The sequence below is a fragment of the Danio rerio genome, chromosome 18 (assembly GCF_052040795.2).
Source record: "Danio rerio strain M-AB ecotype USA chromosome 18, GRCz13ab, whole genome shotgun sequence".
NCBI classification, from domain to species: Eukaryota; Metazoa; Chordata; class Actinopteri; order Cypriniformes; family Danionidae; genus Danio; species Danio rerio.
In genome coordinates, this window is record NC_141038.1 from 34,781,446 (window position 1) to 34,797,285 (window position 15,840).

General features: G+C 38.4%; 2 protein-coding genes across 7 annotated transcripts in view; one reads left to right on the forward strand and one right to left on the reverse strand.

Annotated features, from left to right (window-relative positions):
- The window catches only part of dhx36 (DEAH (Asp-Glu-Ala-His) box polypeptide 36), a 237,013-nt gene that overhangs the window by 190,098 nt on the left and 31,075 nt on the right, over window positions 1–15,840 (forward strand). For all 5 annotated transcript variants that reach the window (XM_087292499.1, XM_087292498.1, XM_087292500.1 and 2 more), the window contains one exon: window positions 6,275–6,365. In XM_087292499.1, coding sequence (XP_087148625.1) covers window positions 6,275–6,365 — 91 coding nt within the window. The remainder of the gene's footprint in view (window positions 1–6,274; window positions 6,366–15,840) is intronic.
- Window positions 8,670–15,840, reverse strand: part of LOC147832874 (uncharacterized) — a 36,553-nt gene continuing 29,382 nt past the window's right edge. Inside the window, exons 2-3 of one of the 2 annotated variants that reach the window (XM_087293297.1) lie at window positions 13,381–13,448; window positions 8,670–13,249 (exon numbers count right to left, since the gene is read on the reverse strand). In XM_087293297.1, the coding sequence (XP_087149423.1) occupies window positions 12,760–13,179 (420 nt within the window). In that variant the 5' untranslated portion in view covers window positions 13,180–13,249; window positions 13,381–13,448 and the 3' untranslated portion in view covers window positions 8,670–12,759. Of the gene's footprint in view, window positions 14,215–15,840 lie in introns of both variants that reach the window. The other variant, XM_087293296.2, reaches the window with a different exon arrangement.

Genomic DNA, 15,840 nt, shown 5'->3' on the forward strand with positions numbered 1-15,840 from the left:
AAGACTTTTGAGAACTGGATCTTGTAGTCTAGTGTTTTTGCTTCAAAATGATGTGAGAATTATTTTGCTCACTTGCTCACAGAAAACAATATAATGAATTAAAATTTCTAAGTCACTTTCTGTGTGATAATGGTTTGTGCGAGAAGGCGTGAACTATCATTACTATGCAGTGAGTCAACCTGAGAAGACAAAGACCTGCATAATGAGCTGCATAATGAACCATCAGACAGGTATGTAACTGAGTTTCAAGAAAGAATCTGAAAAAAAAAATACGTTTATTTATATTTTTTGTTTGCAGTTTATTTAAAATATATTTAACTATCACACAAATGTATTTATTTTTATAATATACATATAATAATGCATATATATATATATATAATAAGCGCTGTCAAAATTAGTGCGTTAACGCATGCAATTAATTTAAAATAAGTAACGCGTTAAAAAAAATTTACGCAATTAACACAGTTGCAGGTTTTTTTTTACTTCCTGTTGTGGTGTATGTGTGTTTAACATGCAAGAAATGTGGATAAGAGCAAGGAAGCACTTTTTGAAGGCAAGTTTCAGTATAAAACAATTAGTTGCATCACAGGTTATTGCCTATAGGTTATAGTTTCATGCAATCATTGTTAACTTTCGACTTCTGTTGTAAATTGATACCGCATGGCCACCAGAAAGAAAATCGTTCGCATTTCGTGACTCGGTGTTCCTTTAAGGTAATAAAATCACTGCTTAGGCTACATGGTAGAATTTTAATAAGAGTATAATCTCAATCATATTAAAATCGGAGTACTGGTGTCTTATGTGAATGTACTCAGATAACCAGTGTACCAGTCTCTGGTAAAGTCGCGAGCTGTCAAAGACATGGCATTACTCTGCCTTCCAGCATGAGCCCTCCAAGTTTGGCGCGTTTCCTCATTAAACGCAATGAAAGCGTATGCTTCGTGTTGTTGTGTCAGAATCATTGTGAAATACAGTAATACTTTAGGACGCTTAGTTTAAGCAAATTTGATGAACGTGATCATGCGTGTTGAATCTGAGGGGAGTCGCTCCAGTATGGAAGTCCGTTGGGGCCAAAACGTCTGCAGCGCGTTGTGTGTGTGTCTGTGTCAGGCCCATTGAGGGGTGTCAGAGGTGGAGTGAGCGACGTATCTGAGTAGGGGCGTGTGTGCGCGAGACGTACCTGAAGGACGGTGAGGGTGAGTTGCACGCGACAGGCTACCTGAAGAGCTAGGAAGAATGCAGGGGAAAGGGGTGTGCAATGTATGTAACAACCGGTTTGCGAGAAATTATCATTTATTTGCGGGCATTTGGGAGTCTCTGTGCACTTGTGGGATACTCCTAGTCTTAGCAACTGGATGAATGTAAAGGAGGATTAAGCAAAATTGTTTCTACTCTATAACTAATGTTCTCAACTCACAGCAATAAAAGTTTACAATGAGTGCAACAGTTTGTATTCTATAGTTTATTATTATAATTTTCCATATCTGTAATGCCTGTATTTTGGCATTTTTTCAGTCCACTTAGAATCCAACATGGAAATCAATGTTTTCTTTATTGGCATTGATTGTTTTGAAATTTAAATGTCATTAACATACCTGTGTTTTAATTTCTTTAATAAATATGGCTGTCAAGCCAGGATCTTGATGGTTTATTGTGGGTATGTTGTTTACATGAAGAAATCTGTGTTACAAGTTAAACAAAAATTCTATTAAACAATTATATTTTAAATTTTAATTCTAATAAACAATTATATTTTGAATTTAAATAGTTTTTGTCTTGCGTTTACATTAATTTTATATTTGAATAGCCAAAATTACAAGTTTCAGTATTTTAAATGCGATTTATCGCATTTAATTTTTTTAAAAAGGTGCGATTAATTAGTTAATTTTTTTAATCGATTGACAGCACTAATATATATATATATACTCGCTGACCAGAGCGAGTTGCAGTACCACGCAAAAACTCTTGTTGTCGACAACCGTGAGATGTGGTTAGGGAGAGGTAGATGTGGTGTGCCACAATCAAACCTGAAAACCAATCAATGGCATCAGAATAGCACTGCTTTAATAAATGGCCCTGGCAGAGGGCATCGTGCACATCAAAAACAGGCAAAGCAACAGATTATTATTGTTCAACATATTTAGATGTAACCCCATTTGTAATCTGTAACATTTTCATTAGTAACTGTAATTTAGTTGCACATTTTATCTCAGTAACTGTAATGAATTACTGTTACTTTATTTTGTAATTAAATTACGTAACGCCGATACATGTAACTAGTTACTCCTCAACACTGCATATGAACAAGGCCTGATTCTGATTTTAGTAAATAGGAATTCATGTGATTTCTTCCTGCTTACACGCACATGGACCATATCCGATCTGTGCCACATGGGAGAAAAAAATTGTGATCGTGTCACATGAACATTGCAGTGTAAATGCGCCAAAAAGAACTAGAGGGTAAGGTGGGCAAGTAGAGTTGAGTATCATCAGCAGCAATGGAATTGCATGTTGTATTTTCTTAAAATATGACCAAGAGGAAGTAAATAAATGATAAACAGGAGCTGGCTCAGTATGGAGCCTTGAAGGGCACCAGTAGTGGCAATCTACAACCTTGACCTAAAGTCTTTAATTTAGACAAACTGAGTACGTTCTGAAAGATAGGACTTAAACCATAAGAAACGGGTGCCAGAAATCCCTACAGAGGCAAGTCTATTCAAAAGTCCCTCATGCAAAATTACCTCATGCAAAGGCTGCATTCATGTCCAGAAGAATAAGAATTGTTTGTAAACCTGAGTCTGCTGCCAGCAATAAATCATTTGTGAGCCTAACAAAGTACTATGGTTGGGGCGAAAGTCAGACTGCAAGAGCTCAAACAGATAGGAAGATAGTTGTGAATTTGAGAGACAACACATTTTACTCATTTTAAAGATACATGGCAAATTGAAATTGGTCTGTATTTGGTCAAATTAGATGAATCAGCTACAGTTTTTTTAGAACTGAAATGATCACAGAAGTTTCAAGTGAAGATCCAGAATCCAGTGAGGTGTGAATAATGTTAGTGATTAATGTGGACTGTGTTGGAAGACTTAACTAAGTCTTAACTAAGAAGTGGCAGATGATAAGATAAAAGTATCAAAAGTGAGATGGATAATGATTTTTAGAGACATGGTGACTAAAATCATTGACTGAACTAGTTATCAAAGAAAGTCAAGAATCTGTTACACAACTAAGTACCACAGGAAAGTTAGTTGTCAGGAAAATGTAAAGAGTTTTAAATACAAAAAAAAAAAAAAAAAAAAAAGAATAGTCTGGAGTTACCCCCACTGGATTGTGTTATTTTAGCATAGTAGTCAGATTTTGCTTTAGATGATGCTTCCTTATAATGATGAGCAAGTTTTGTGCACATTTCTTTGTGGACAGTTAGCCCAGACGTCTTATACAAGCGTTTCAGCCTGTAACCTTTGGTTTTGAGTTGACGCAGGTCAGAAGTAAACCACGGAGCAGAAACAGAAAAAAGTCCAGTTTTGAAAAGGTGCAAAAGTGTCCAGCATCTTAGATAGTCCGTTGTTGTAAAGAGACATCAGAGCATCAGCAGAAGATGAGTCAACATTGTTTGCAAAGTTATTAAGTATGTCCACAAAGTGTTATTTGTCAATGTTTTCAACGTTTCTGATTTTGATTATCCAGTGTGGCTGCAATTTAAAAACTCCGAGCTGAGCACAGATGGACACCAGAAAGTGGTCAGATATTGAAAAATCAGAAACGGAATATTTGTGAGGGGTTATTCCAGAACAACAGATAAGATCAAGGGTATGACCTTTAGTGTGTTTGTAGGGAAATTAGCAAATTGCCAAAGATTTCCAAGCAAGATAAAAAATTAATTGTTAATATGAAAAATAATAAAAAAAACAGCATAATTACATTGGAAGACAAGGAGCACAGCTCAGTTAAAAACTCAGTTCAGTTCAGAAAGTTCAGTTAAAAAGCTTAAATTGCTTTTAGGAGGACGGTATATACAGTATGTACAGCGAGAATGGTAGGAACCGCCCCAAAAAGAGGAGGATTCAGAAATAACTACTTGGGATACTTTCCATTTTTCCTTATCGAATATCACCACACCCCCTCCCAGTCCAGTAGTGCGGGGTTTACAAATGTATTTATATCCTGACAAAACAGCTTGTTTTAAATAAAAGAAATCATCATGTCTTTGCAAAGTTTCGGTACGACATTAAACTTATAATCAGAGAGTACATCTTGCGAAAGATGACCTTTGTTGGATAACAAGCAAATGTTGAGTAGACCACAAGTAAGGTTTTAATTTGCTTCATTGGAAGCAGAGTTTGCTGATTTACTGAGTACACTGCACTCTATAGATTGTACTGACCTTGGTGCTTGGCGAGGGTTGGACAGCAAGAAAGACCATATTTGAGATAAGTCATCAATGGTATAGGACCGTTGTGATCCATGGTGAATAAACCTACAATGCGGCCAGGCAGCAATGTCATGATGAAAGTTGATGGAGTTTCCGAGACGTGAGAGCGGAGTTAGAGAAGTTTCTCAGCCGAATACTGAAGTAGCAGCTCCGCATGGCAACCAGGAAAATCCAGAATGATAAGATCCGAACAAGCAGGTCAGGAGGTTTCATTGCTGTTTCATCTCTTGTTTTTCGCATGATGAGTTGGGTGACAGCAAACACAAGCCCGCTACGCCAGGACTTATCACTATCACTAGTCATGATGACCCCCTCAAAGCAGACCGGTTCACTGTAAAATGCAATGATTTAGCATAGAGTGCTAGGCGTTTCCCAGTATATACAGTATGTTAACTGTCAACTATGTACAATAAACTATGTAATAGAAGTAAAAGTTCTTTTAAAAAGGTTCTTTAAAAATAATATTCTTCCCGGGTAGTGGCTGCTAACAGTGCCACCGTGTACCCGGACCGGAAGGAGACAGACATTATCTGATGACAAAATATATCTCAGTAGTATGTTTTCTAAAATAATAATGTACCTGAATGTATGAAAGAGCTGAAATGGTAGATTTTTCCTTTTGAAAAATTCACTGTCACTCTCAAGTCTCTTCACCGTACATCAATAGGAATGCAATCATGAAGCAACACATATTCACCACCAGGGGGCGGTTTTATGATTATTTGCATGAAAAACACTCATTGATTAGGTTTCATAACCACAGCAGTAATTCGCTTAGTTTTCACTGTGAGAACATTTCATCAAAAAGGTTTAATAGAACTATAAGGAACCCTTTTTAACAGAGTGGGGTTGGGTTATAGCGATAGAAAATACAGTTTATGCAGTTTAAAAGCAATATAAGTCTATGAAAAATCCCCGCAATTCACGCGTGTGTACTAATACATTGATATTATGTAAAAAAATAAATAATTTTAAAAATCTTCCAAAAATATTTTAAGTTTTGTTAAACATATTGACATCTTTTTCATGTGATTTTACACTGGTTATGTAAATTGACAATATTTTCCTGTTATTTTACAATGTTTAACTATTTCGGAATAACTTTTAACATTTCTGTATTTGGGTGCACTTTACTTAAAAAGGGTGTAAGAAAGCAGTAATTTCTTTGTCATAAGATCTTGACAATATAAAGACAACATAACTTATCATAAATCTGTCATAGATCCATTATAATTATACTTTTATAAAATGATTATAAACTGAACATTGTCACTTCTAATGAGAAATTGATTGACATTTCATTCTGTTCCACCTAAATCAAGTGTTCAGTGTTTATGATTTTGAGTTTTATGTAAAAGCTTTGTTGTTTTGGTAATGTCAAGCTCTCAAACACTGACAGGTATAATTGTATTGATAATATGAGTTGCTATGACAAACAAAGACAGACAGTGATGTATTTGTTTATGTTATGTTGTCATAAAGACAACTCATATAATATCAGTTTTATATTTAAAATGACATATGAGCAAATCACACTTAATGTCAGTTTTTAAATCTTCTTTAAATAAATTGTCATGTCATGATTATAAAGTTGTAATGACAGTCTTATGAACGTTTCAAGTAAAGTGTTATCTGAATTAACTGTAAAATTAACAAATTATTTTCAACAACCCTAGTTAAAGGCCTAGGACTACAACAAGGTATAAATTGACAGAAAATGTGTTTTAATTTTTTTTTTATTGTATATTGTGTTTGTATGCTGTTTTTCTCTGTTTTAAATGTTGTTCTCTTTTACATTTTGCCTAATCTTACTAACTTCCTTGTTGTTTTACTCAGAGAACAAGAAGCTGGTCAAGGCAGTGATTGTAGCAGGTCTGTACCCTAAAGTGGCCAAGATTTCCCCCAGCCATAATAAGAAGAGACCTATGTAAGTGGCCTAATTTTTTTTTTATTGCTTTATTCGGTACCAGTCATGTCAAGGTAGTGGTTAGTGTGTGTGTTTGTGTGTTTGTGTGTTTGAGTGTTTGTGTGTGTGTGTGTGTGTGTGTGTGTGTGTGTGTGTGTGTGTGTGTGTGTGTGTGTGTGTGTGTGTGTGTGTGTGTATACCTATTTATGTATATGTACCTTTATATGTAAATATGTATATGTATACAGTAGGTGCTGTCAAACTCATTTAAACCACCTCAATATGTGTTTTATTCACACAGCCTCTTTTTAGCCTTGTTAAGTTTTTTTATTTATACACTGATGGTGGTGATAATAATAATAACAATAATACAGTAATACTACATTTAAAACATTATTCTCAAAGCACTTCACACTTAAACCTTACAGGAATAATAGAAAGTATACTGTAGCTATCCAGTAGTTTTTTTTTTTTATAACCGCGGGGTGATAAATCAATTATGAGAAAATTAAGGCCCTTAAAAGGTATTAAAAAGTCATAATCAAGTTTTTACAAGGTCTTAATTTTTGTTCAAGCATTGTCCAAAGTTTTTGACTCAAAGGCATACATTTATTTAATTCCCTCTTAATATTAACAATGGTGTGCTCGATCCAAATTAGTTTGGGCAGGGGCGCTCTGTCCGGTTGATGGCATGTAATTTGCAAAGCTCTACACCAGGGGTCACCAATCTCGGTCCTGGAGGGCCGGTGTCCCTGCAGGGTTTAGCTCCAGCTTGCCTCAACACACCTGCCTGGATGATTCAAGTATACCAAGTAAGACCTTGATTAGCTTGTTCAGGTGTGTTTGATTGGGGTTGGAGCTAAAATCTGCAGGACACCTGCCCTCCAGGAACAAGTTTGGTGAACCCTGCTCTACACATATAGCGAAACCATAGAGTGAAGAGAAATGTAAGTTTGTGTACTCCTGGAAATGAATGAGTTTAAACAGTGGCTGAAGCCTGTGGCTGAAAACAACCATGTAATTTATTCTTTCAAGCATTTTTTCTTCTGAGATTATCTGAGTTCTGTTCCATGGTTGTGCTCCATTGAATTATTTACCTACAACTGTTTATTAAGACAAAGGTTTGCTACTGATTAGAACTTGAAGTGGCGATGAGGTCTTAAAATATTCTGAAAAGGTCTTTAAAAATTTTCAAAAAGGTATTGAAATTACCTTTAGGATTACTGCATATAGCCTGAAACATTTTAAGTGTAAAAACTAATCAAACACATACATCCTGTACATGTCTCAAATAGGCAAGTCTTCAGGAATAATTTAAACTCATTAAACAACTCTGTATGCTTATTATAGGGGAGTAAAAGATAAAAAGGTGCCAAACCATTCAAGGCATTTAACAAAAATAGTCATATTAAAATTAACATGGAATCTAGCATGGAGGTAATATTGAGTTTCCAAAAATAAAATGATATGTTCTGTTATTTTGGTTCCTGTCTGAATTCTAACAGCTGAATTTTGAACATATTGCAATTTTTTAAATTCATCTGTATTCCTATAGTGAATTTTTACAATGTAGATTGTTTCAAAGCATCTTAACATAGATGCAATTCTAGTAAATTAAAACTGCTTCAGATCACTTTTCACAGTCGACGTCATTCAGTTCTGTGTAATGCAAATGGCACTGTAAAAGCTGAGACACAGAAGAGCAACTCGCCCAATGCACAGCTTCACCAGTTCCAGCCAAGTGATGACAGCGGTGAGGAACAAACTTCACCAATTTCCATAAAATTAGGGGGAAAAAACCTAGAGAGAAACCAGGGTCAGTTGAGCATGGCCATTTCTCATTTAGCCAAACTTATTGTGCAGAGCAGCAATCTGGGTGCCAGAGAATTGTGAACAATGTACAATCATCTTAGAGAAGCTGCAGGTCTAAGTAGGTCATGGACAGGTGTTCAGACTAGCCAACTTTGTCAATGCAAAGACTTGTCTATCACTGGGGTCTTTGCAGGTACTAGTCTCATGCTCTGTTGATTAATTGATAACCATGTCAGCCATCTCCTCAGGAGACAATTTTGAAGTTATTCAAATTATGTAGTTTTGGTAAGTGTTCCCATCTCTGGTTGCCCTAATTTTCGCAGCCTAACAATCCTTTAGAATATTTCAAAAGTTATGTGTTTGTATTTTATATGTGTGCCAGTGTTTCCAGAACTGTGCAAGAAAGGCTGTTCTATCAAGGGTTAGACAGTGTTCTAAGTTTTTACGTGTGAGGTTTTTGGGACCAATAAGCAAGACCTCAGTTTTATCTGAATTTAGCAAAAAGAAATTATTGGTCATCCAATTTTTAATATCAGCTATACAATCTGTTAATTTTGTAAATTCATACAAATGATCAGGTTTAGAGGAGATTTAAAGTTCTGTATCATCAGCGTAATGGTGGAAGCTAACTCAAACACAAAAGCCAATCCTCTAAACCAAATGACCAGTTGTCTAAACACATTTACTAAATCTAGACACCATTTTCAATTCAGCTTTATTTGTATAGCGCTTTTACAATGTAGATTGTGTCAAAGCAGCTTCACATAAATGGTCATAGTAACTGGAACAGTGTGGTTCAGGTTTTAGTGTTTAAGTTCAGTTCAGTTCAGTTTAGCTCAGTTCAGTGTGATTTAATCATTACTGAGAGTTCAAACACTGAAGAGCCAATTCATCGATGCGTAGCTCTACCAATCCTGAACCATGCGAGGCAGTGGCGACAGCGGAGAGGGAAAAAAAACTTCACCTGATGGGAGTGAAGAAAAAAAACCTTGAGAGAACCAGACTCAGTTGGGCACGACCATTTTAATTTCTCCGCTGGCCAAAAGTCTTGTGCAGAGCTTCATTCGCCGTGGTTTAGGCTGGAAGATGGCCTCAGCGAAGACTCGTCTGTCCCTGGAGCGTCGCTGGAATCACACTCATGTTCTCCACTCCCCACGACCATCAGTGCAGCAGCAGCTCAGGATATGGCCTGGTCCCGGATATGGAATCCTTGGGATCATCACGTCGCTGGTCTTGGTTCCAATCAGTGACTCCGCATAATCTGAGGACCTCGGGATGGGTATCCCCAGGTGAAAATAGAGAATAAAGAAAATAATTAGCGTAGCTGCTGTTCATAGTGTATATAAGCAAGATGCAGAAGCCTGTGTGGAACCCGCTAGGTGATGCATTGAGTGTATGCTTTACTAAACAGATAGGTCTTTAATCTAGTTTTGAACTGGGAGAGTGTGTCTGAGCCTCGGACGTTATCAGGAAGGCTATTCCAGAGTGTAGGAGCCATGAAAGAGAAGGCTCAACCTCCTTTACTTGATTTTGCTATTCTAGGTACTACCAGAAGCCCTGAATTTTGAGATCTTAAAGAGTGAGTTGGTTTGTAGCGAGACAGAAGGTTGGTTAGATAAACAGGAGCTAGATTATTTAGAGCTTTATAGGTGAGAAGTAATATTTTAAATTCAATACGAAACTTATCAGGCAGCCAGTGTAAGGAGGATAAAAAGGGGTTATATGATCATATTTTCTAGACCTGGTCAGAACTCTGGCTGCTGCATTTTGTACTAATTGAAGTTTGTTAATAGAGGATGCTGGGCAGCCAGCAAATAGAGCATTACAGTAATCCAGTCTCGAAGTCATAAAAGCATGGACTAGCTTTTCTGCATCTAAGATGGATAGCATATTTCGTAATTTAGCGATATTTCTCAGATGAAAGAAGGCAGTTTTTGTGACATGGGATATATGGTTTTTGAAAGTTAGATTGCTGTCTAATATGATACCCAGATCTTTTATAGTAGAGCTAAAACTAACTTTGTATCCCTCTAATTGTAAATTGAGTTGCGAGATCTGCTGTGTGCAAGATTTAGGCCCAATAAGTAATAATTCTGTTTTGTCGGAGTTTAAGAGAAGAAAATTGTTGGTCATCCAGTCTTTGATGTCTTTGATACACTCAGTTAGTTTAGAAAGTTCAGATGTCTCGTCAGGTTTAGTTGAAATATATAATTGAGTATCATCTGCATAGCAGTGAAAGCTGATCCCATGTCTTCTAATAATGTCTCCCAGAGGTAACATGTAAATTGTAAACAGTAAAGGGCCTAAAACTGATCCTTGAGGCACCCCATACTTTACTGGGCTGACTTGTAAAGGCTGTCCATTAATATTCACAAACTGGTAGCGGTCAGTTAAGTATGACTTAAACCATTGTAGAGCCTGTCCCTGGACACCTGTAGACTTTAAGCGATTTATGAGGATATTGTGGTCAATGGTATCAAATGCCGCACAAAGATCGAGTAAAACTAATAGCGAGACGCACCCTCGGTCAGCAGCTAAGAGTAAATCATTGGTTATTTTCACTAAGGCGGTTTCTGTACTGTGGTGAGCCCTGAAACCTGACTGAAACACTTCAAAATTATTGTTCGTCTGCAGAAAAGAGCATAATTGAGTGGAAACAACTTTTTCTAGTATTTTAGACATAAATGGAAGATTTGAAAAAGGCCTAAAGTTAGCTAAGTTGTTGGTGTCTAGTTGCGGTTTCTTAATAATAGGCTTAATAACAGCTAGCTTGTAAGAGTTTGGAACATGGCCTATAGATAAAGAAGAGTTGATAATGTTAAGAAGAGGTTCTCCTATAGCAGGTAGCAGCTCTTTCATTAATTTTGTTGGAATTGAGTCCAGCATACACGTAGCTGGTTTAGAGCTATTTATAATTTTTACTAACTCTTCATGTTCTATGATTTTGAAGCAGTGTAGGTTATTATTATGATTCAATGAAATATTTACAGGATTTGGAGTATAAGCCGGTGCAGAAAGTTTGGCATCTCCTATTTTCTGTCTAAAGCCTTCTATTTTATTACTGAAAAAATTCATGAAGTCATCACTAATAATTTGCGGTGGAGTAGTTTGTTCCAAGGATGACCGATTATTTGCTAATTTAGAGATGGTGTTAAATAAAAATCTAGGATTGTTATGATTATTTTCTATCAGTTTGCGCAGGTGCTCGGTCCTGGCAGATTTTAGAGCCCTCCTATAGCTGGACATACTGTTTTTGTACGCAATTCTAAAGACCTCTAAATTAGTTTTTTTCCATTTAAGTTCCAGGGCGCGGGTTGATGTTTTGAGCGCACGAGTATGACTATTATACCATGGTATAGTTTTAATCTCTCTAGCCTTTTTTAATTTGATGGGTGCCACAGTATTTAGTGTGCTAGTAAAGATGGCATCCATACTGCTGGTTACTACATCAAGATCATTTGAGTTTGCGGGTGCATTACGAAATAGAGAGAGATCAGGTAAGTTATTTATAAATTCATCTTTAGTTGACGGAACAATAGTTCTACTAGGGCGGAGTATTGGAGCGGGTTTGCTGATTTCAGGTAAACACAGCTTATATAGTAAGAGGTAGTGATCTGTAATATCATCACTTTGTGGTATAATGTCTACGTCAATAACCTAGATTCCATAAGACAGAATTAGAACTAATGTATGCTTTAAGCGATGGGTTGGACCCACAACGTTTTGCTTTATCCCAAGTGAGTGTATTAAATCCATAAACGCGAGCCCTAATGTATCATTAGCGTCATCTATGTGGATGTTAAAGTCACCTACAATTAGCATTTTATCAGTTTTGACTAGTAAGTCAGAAATAAAATCAGAAAATTCTTTTAGAATTTTGACATAGGGTCCTGGGGGTCTATATATGGTGATTAAACCGAGAGATAACATAGGTTTTTGCATAGTATCTGGAAGCTGAACATTAGGCGATAATACTTCAAAGGAGCTTAACATAAGTCCGCTTCTCTGTTTATTATTAAGGAAATCACTAAAGATTGATGCAACTCCACCACCACGACCAGTTTGACGAGCCTCATGTTTATATAAGAATCCTGGAGGAGTTGCTTCATTTAAGCTAATATAGTCATTTTGTTTCAGCCAGGTTTCAGTGAGACAGAGTGCATTAAGATTGTTTTCTGTTATTATTTCATTAATCATAAGTGCTTTAGGTGCAAGTGACCTGATGTTTAGGAGACCAAGTTTTACGAAATTTGTATTTTCACTTTCAACTGGTTTTTCTGGTTTGATTCTTACTAGATTGTTTTTTCTAGAGCACACAGTACATTTATTTCTTAATCTAATAATACGAGGAACAGACACAGTCTCTATAGGATTTGCCAGATATGCGTTACTGATGTTTAAGTGGGGTGAACAAGAGTCTAGGTGGCTATAATGTGAATTTTGTGAATTTTTACCTGCTAGTCAGATGATGCGAAGTAATCTGGAGATGTTGTCCGACAGGAGTTCAGCTCTGGCTCGATTGGGGTGCAGGCCGTCAGGACGGAAGAGCCTAGGACGCTCCCAGAAAAGATTCCAGTTATTAGCAAAGAGCAATTTCTGTTCTTTACACCATGTTATTAGCCATTCTGGGAAGCGGCCCAGAAACGATGATTTGCGTGGCGGGCGAGGTGCCTCGAACCATCTCGATCAGGCTCCTGAAGTCCTTCTTCAGGATCTCTGACTGCCGGAGCCCGGTGTCGTTTGTCCCCACGTGGAGGACAATGGCACCAGGGCTCTCGGCAGCGCCCAGGATGGTTGGAATCTGTGTAGAAATATTTCTCACACGGGCACCAGGAAAGCAGAAAGTACGTACTTTATTACCTTTTGAGGAGGCGGCACGGGCGTGACAAACGATCGAGTCACCAATGATGGCCACATCGGGACCCGACTCACAGAGAGGGGAGAAGCGGTTCTTCGTGGAGATCTCGAACACGGGAGGAGACGTTCTGCCCCGGGATCTAGGAAGCACCTTGCGCGGCTGCATCCAGGCGCCGTGGTAGCCGGGTGTCGGCGTGAACGACGCCTGGCTGAGCCGCGCCCCAGGTGCGCTGGGCCTGGACAGAGAAGGACGCGGGGTTGAGGTAGAGGGAATGATGTGGTTGTAATTTCCACGTATCTTAGATGATGAGGCGGCCTTAGCATTAGGTACAACAAGCAGTTGTTCCCGTAGCCGCGACCGTCTCACCAGAAGCGCCTGGATCTGGGACTCCACTTCTTCCAGCTCCAGCTCCAACGCCTCCATCGATGCTTCTCCTGCACACAAGGACAGAGACGGAAGCGACATTTTACGAGGTAAAGAGCAAAGCCAGTAAGTTAAAAGTGTATGGTAAAAGAGGTCGGTAGCTTTAGCTGACCAGCGGCGCTAGCAGGCTAAAGCTACAAACAACAGCAATATCATAAACACATTTCACATGAAGACACAATTCACAAAACACAATCCTCCATTCTCATAAATCTAAACACATTTTTTCTTGCTAAAACACGTTCAAAATAACTCTGCTCATATTCTTAAATGAAACCTCATGTGATGCAAAATTCTTGCCACAGTCAGCAATATTTGAACACAATGAACACACCTGACATCATTTATCACACACAGTGCCCCAAAATTGAAGACACACTCGTACTTGTTGCTAATGCTGTAACCATATGTATAAAAGCAAGTTCAGAGTGCACTTCAGAGTTTGCTGAAGAAACACAATGGATAAAGGCAGAGTCAGGGGATGAGCTATTTGAGTCTGAGGAGGGAGAAGGGCTGGCCATGGAAGAAGAGGAGCAGCCCGACGAGAAAGAGGCCCACAAGGGAGAAGAGAAGGTTCAGGAGAGAGAGAAAAAGATCCCCCCAAGACAACCTCGCACCATCATTACGGACGAGATGTGAGCAACAGCCATTGATCATGTCAATATTACTCTTTGTGCAGCCATGCGTTCGGAGGGTCTTGTCCACCAGAATGCTGTCCTTGGATCGTACAATACCCAACATCTCCTAAGCTTACTAGAGGAGCTAAGAGTCATCCTTCTGGACTGCCAACAACACCATCCTGGGCCCGCACATAACATTCATGTGATAATTTGGGACAGTTTCCGCATCCTACAAAACAAACCAAATCAGATAGTGGTTCACCACCAACAGTAACCACTTTTTAAATGTCTGTCTTCCACCCTACTCCCTTTTCTGAACCCTATAGAGGAGTTCTTCTCATTGTGGAGATGGAAGGTTTATGACAGACAACCAAACACTACAGAGAACGTTCGAGGTTACAAAAGTAACCCTTTGTTCTCCGAGGAGTGGAACGGAAATGATCTTAGAAAATCCCCGTATGGGAGGATTCGGTTCAGAAGCCGCTTGTCTGAAAGAGTATTGAACGTGCCAATGAATGCCAATGAATTGGCAGCATAAGCTTGCACAGGTGTGCTTCATTGCCAATTAACCCAGCATATAAGCACACAGAGCAAGCAGACGCCATCCTTTTAAGCTGAAGAGACTTGCTAACAGCTAAGGGACAGTCAATATGGCGAAGGAATATAGCAATTCCGTTCCCCTCCTCGGGGAACGAAGGGTTAGTTCTGTAACCTCGAACGTTCCCCTTCAGGTGGGGAACTCCAATGCTATAGGTGGATTTGATCTTAGAAAATCCACGTATGGGAGAACTATGGAAAAAGCCATAATGACTGCACCTTACCAACGCCTCCGATGAGGGGATAGTCAAGCAAGCGTGACACATAATGGAAGGCGCGGTCCTCCAACGTGTCCCTGGCCCTAACTTATCCCACTTCAACGGAAGTTTTACGGATTTAGGTATATTTTTTGGGAAGTCGCGAGCGTCTAGATAATTCTAAGAAGTACGACAGTACATTGGGAGCGTGCAATCCCAATAGGGAGGACGCTGCGGAGGCCATCCGCTACCCAATGGGGAAGATAAGATGGTGTCGTAAATTCGACTTCTTATTAATTAAAAATGATCAGACCGGAGGTTTTGAATATCAAAAAATAGACTTTATTCTTCATAATAAAGCCGAGAAAGAGCAGAGCAGACCTCATAGCATTCTCCTCCTGCTCCTTCTAAAGTATCTGTGTTCTCCATAATCTTTATTCAGGTAATTATGACACACCCCTTTGTGTATCTTTTTAACTTTTGACCATTTTTGAATAGGTTTTCTAGTCTAAGGGGTCCTGCTATTCTTGACTCTCAGCCCACTAGCTCATGTCAACAGAGATGTTACAGGTGTGTGTCAGCAACTATTTTGACACCAAAGTTCTCTCTCCATAGATGCAACTTATGCAAAAGGCCTAAGTGTTTACATACATTGTCATGATAGGATAATAACTTGATAATGTTACTCATTCTAACTTCTGACACATATAGCTTTATAGAAGTTTAACATATATAATCAGTGCTTTACATATTCAGTAATTCTACACAATCAGTCATTCAGCTTTCTCCTAGTGTTGCTCCTGTGCAGGCATACTCATCTTACACAGACATATCACTGTATTTTTAACACAGGCTGGCATGTTTGCTGCAAACACTACATACATTTTGAGAAGAGAAAATTAACTGCTTTACACTATATACAGAGAGAATAAAATCTTCTTCAATGGCAAGATACATATGGAATAGCCCTAAGAAGGGGGAGTGCGCAT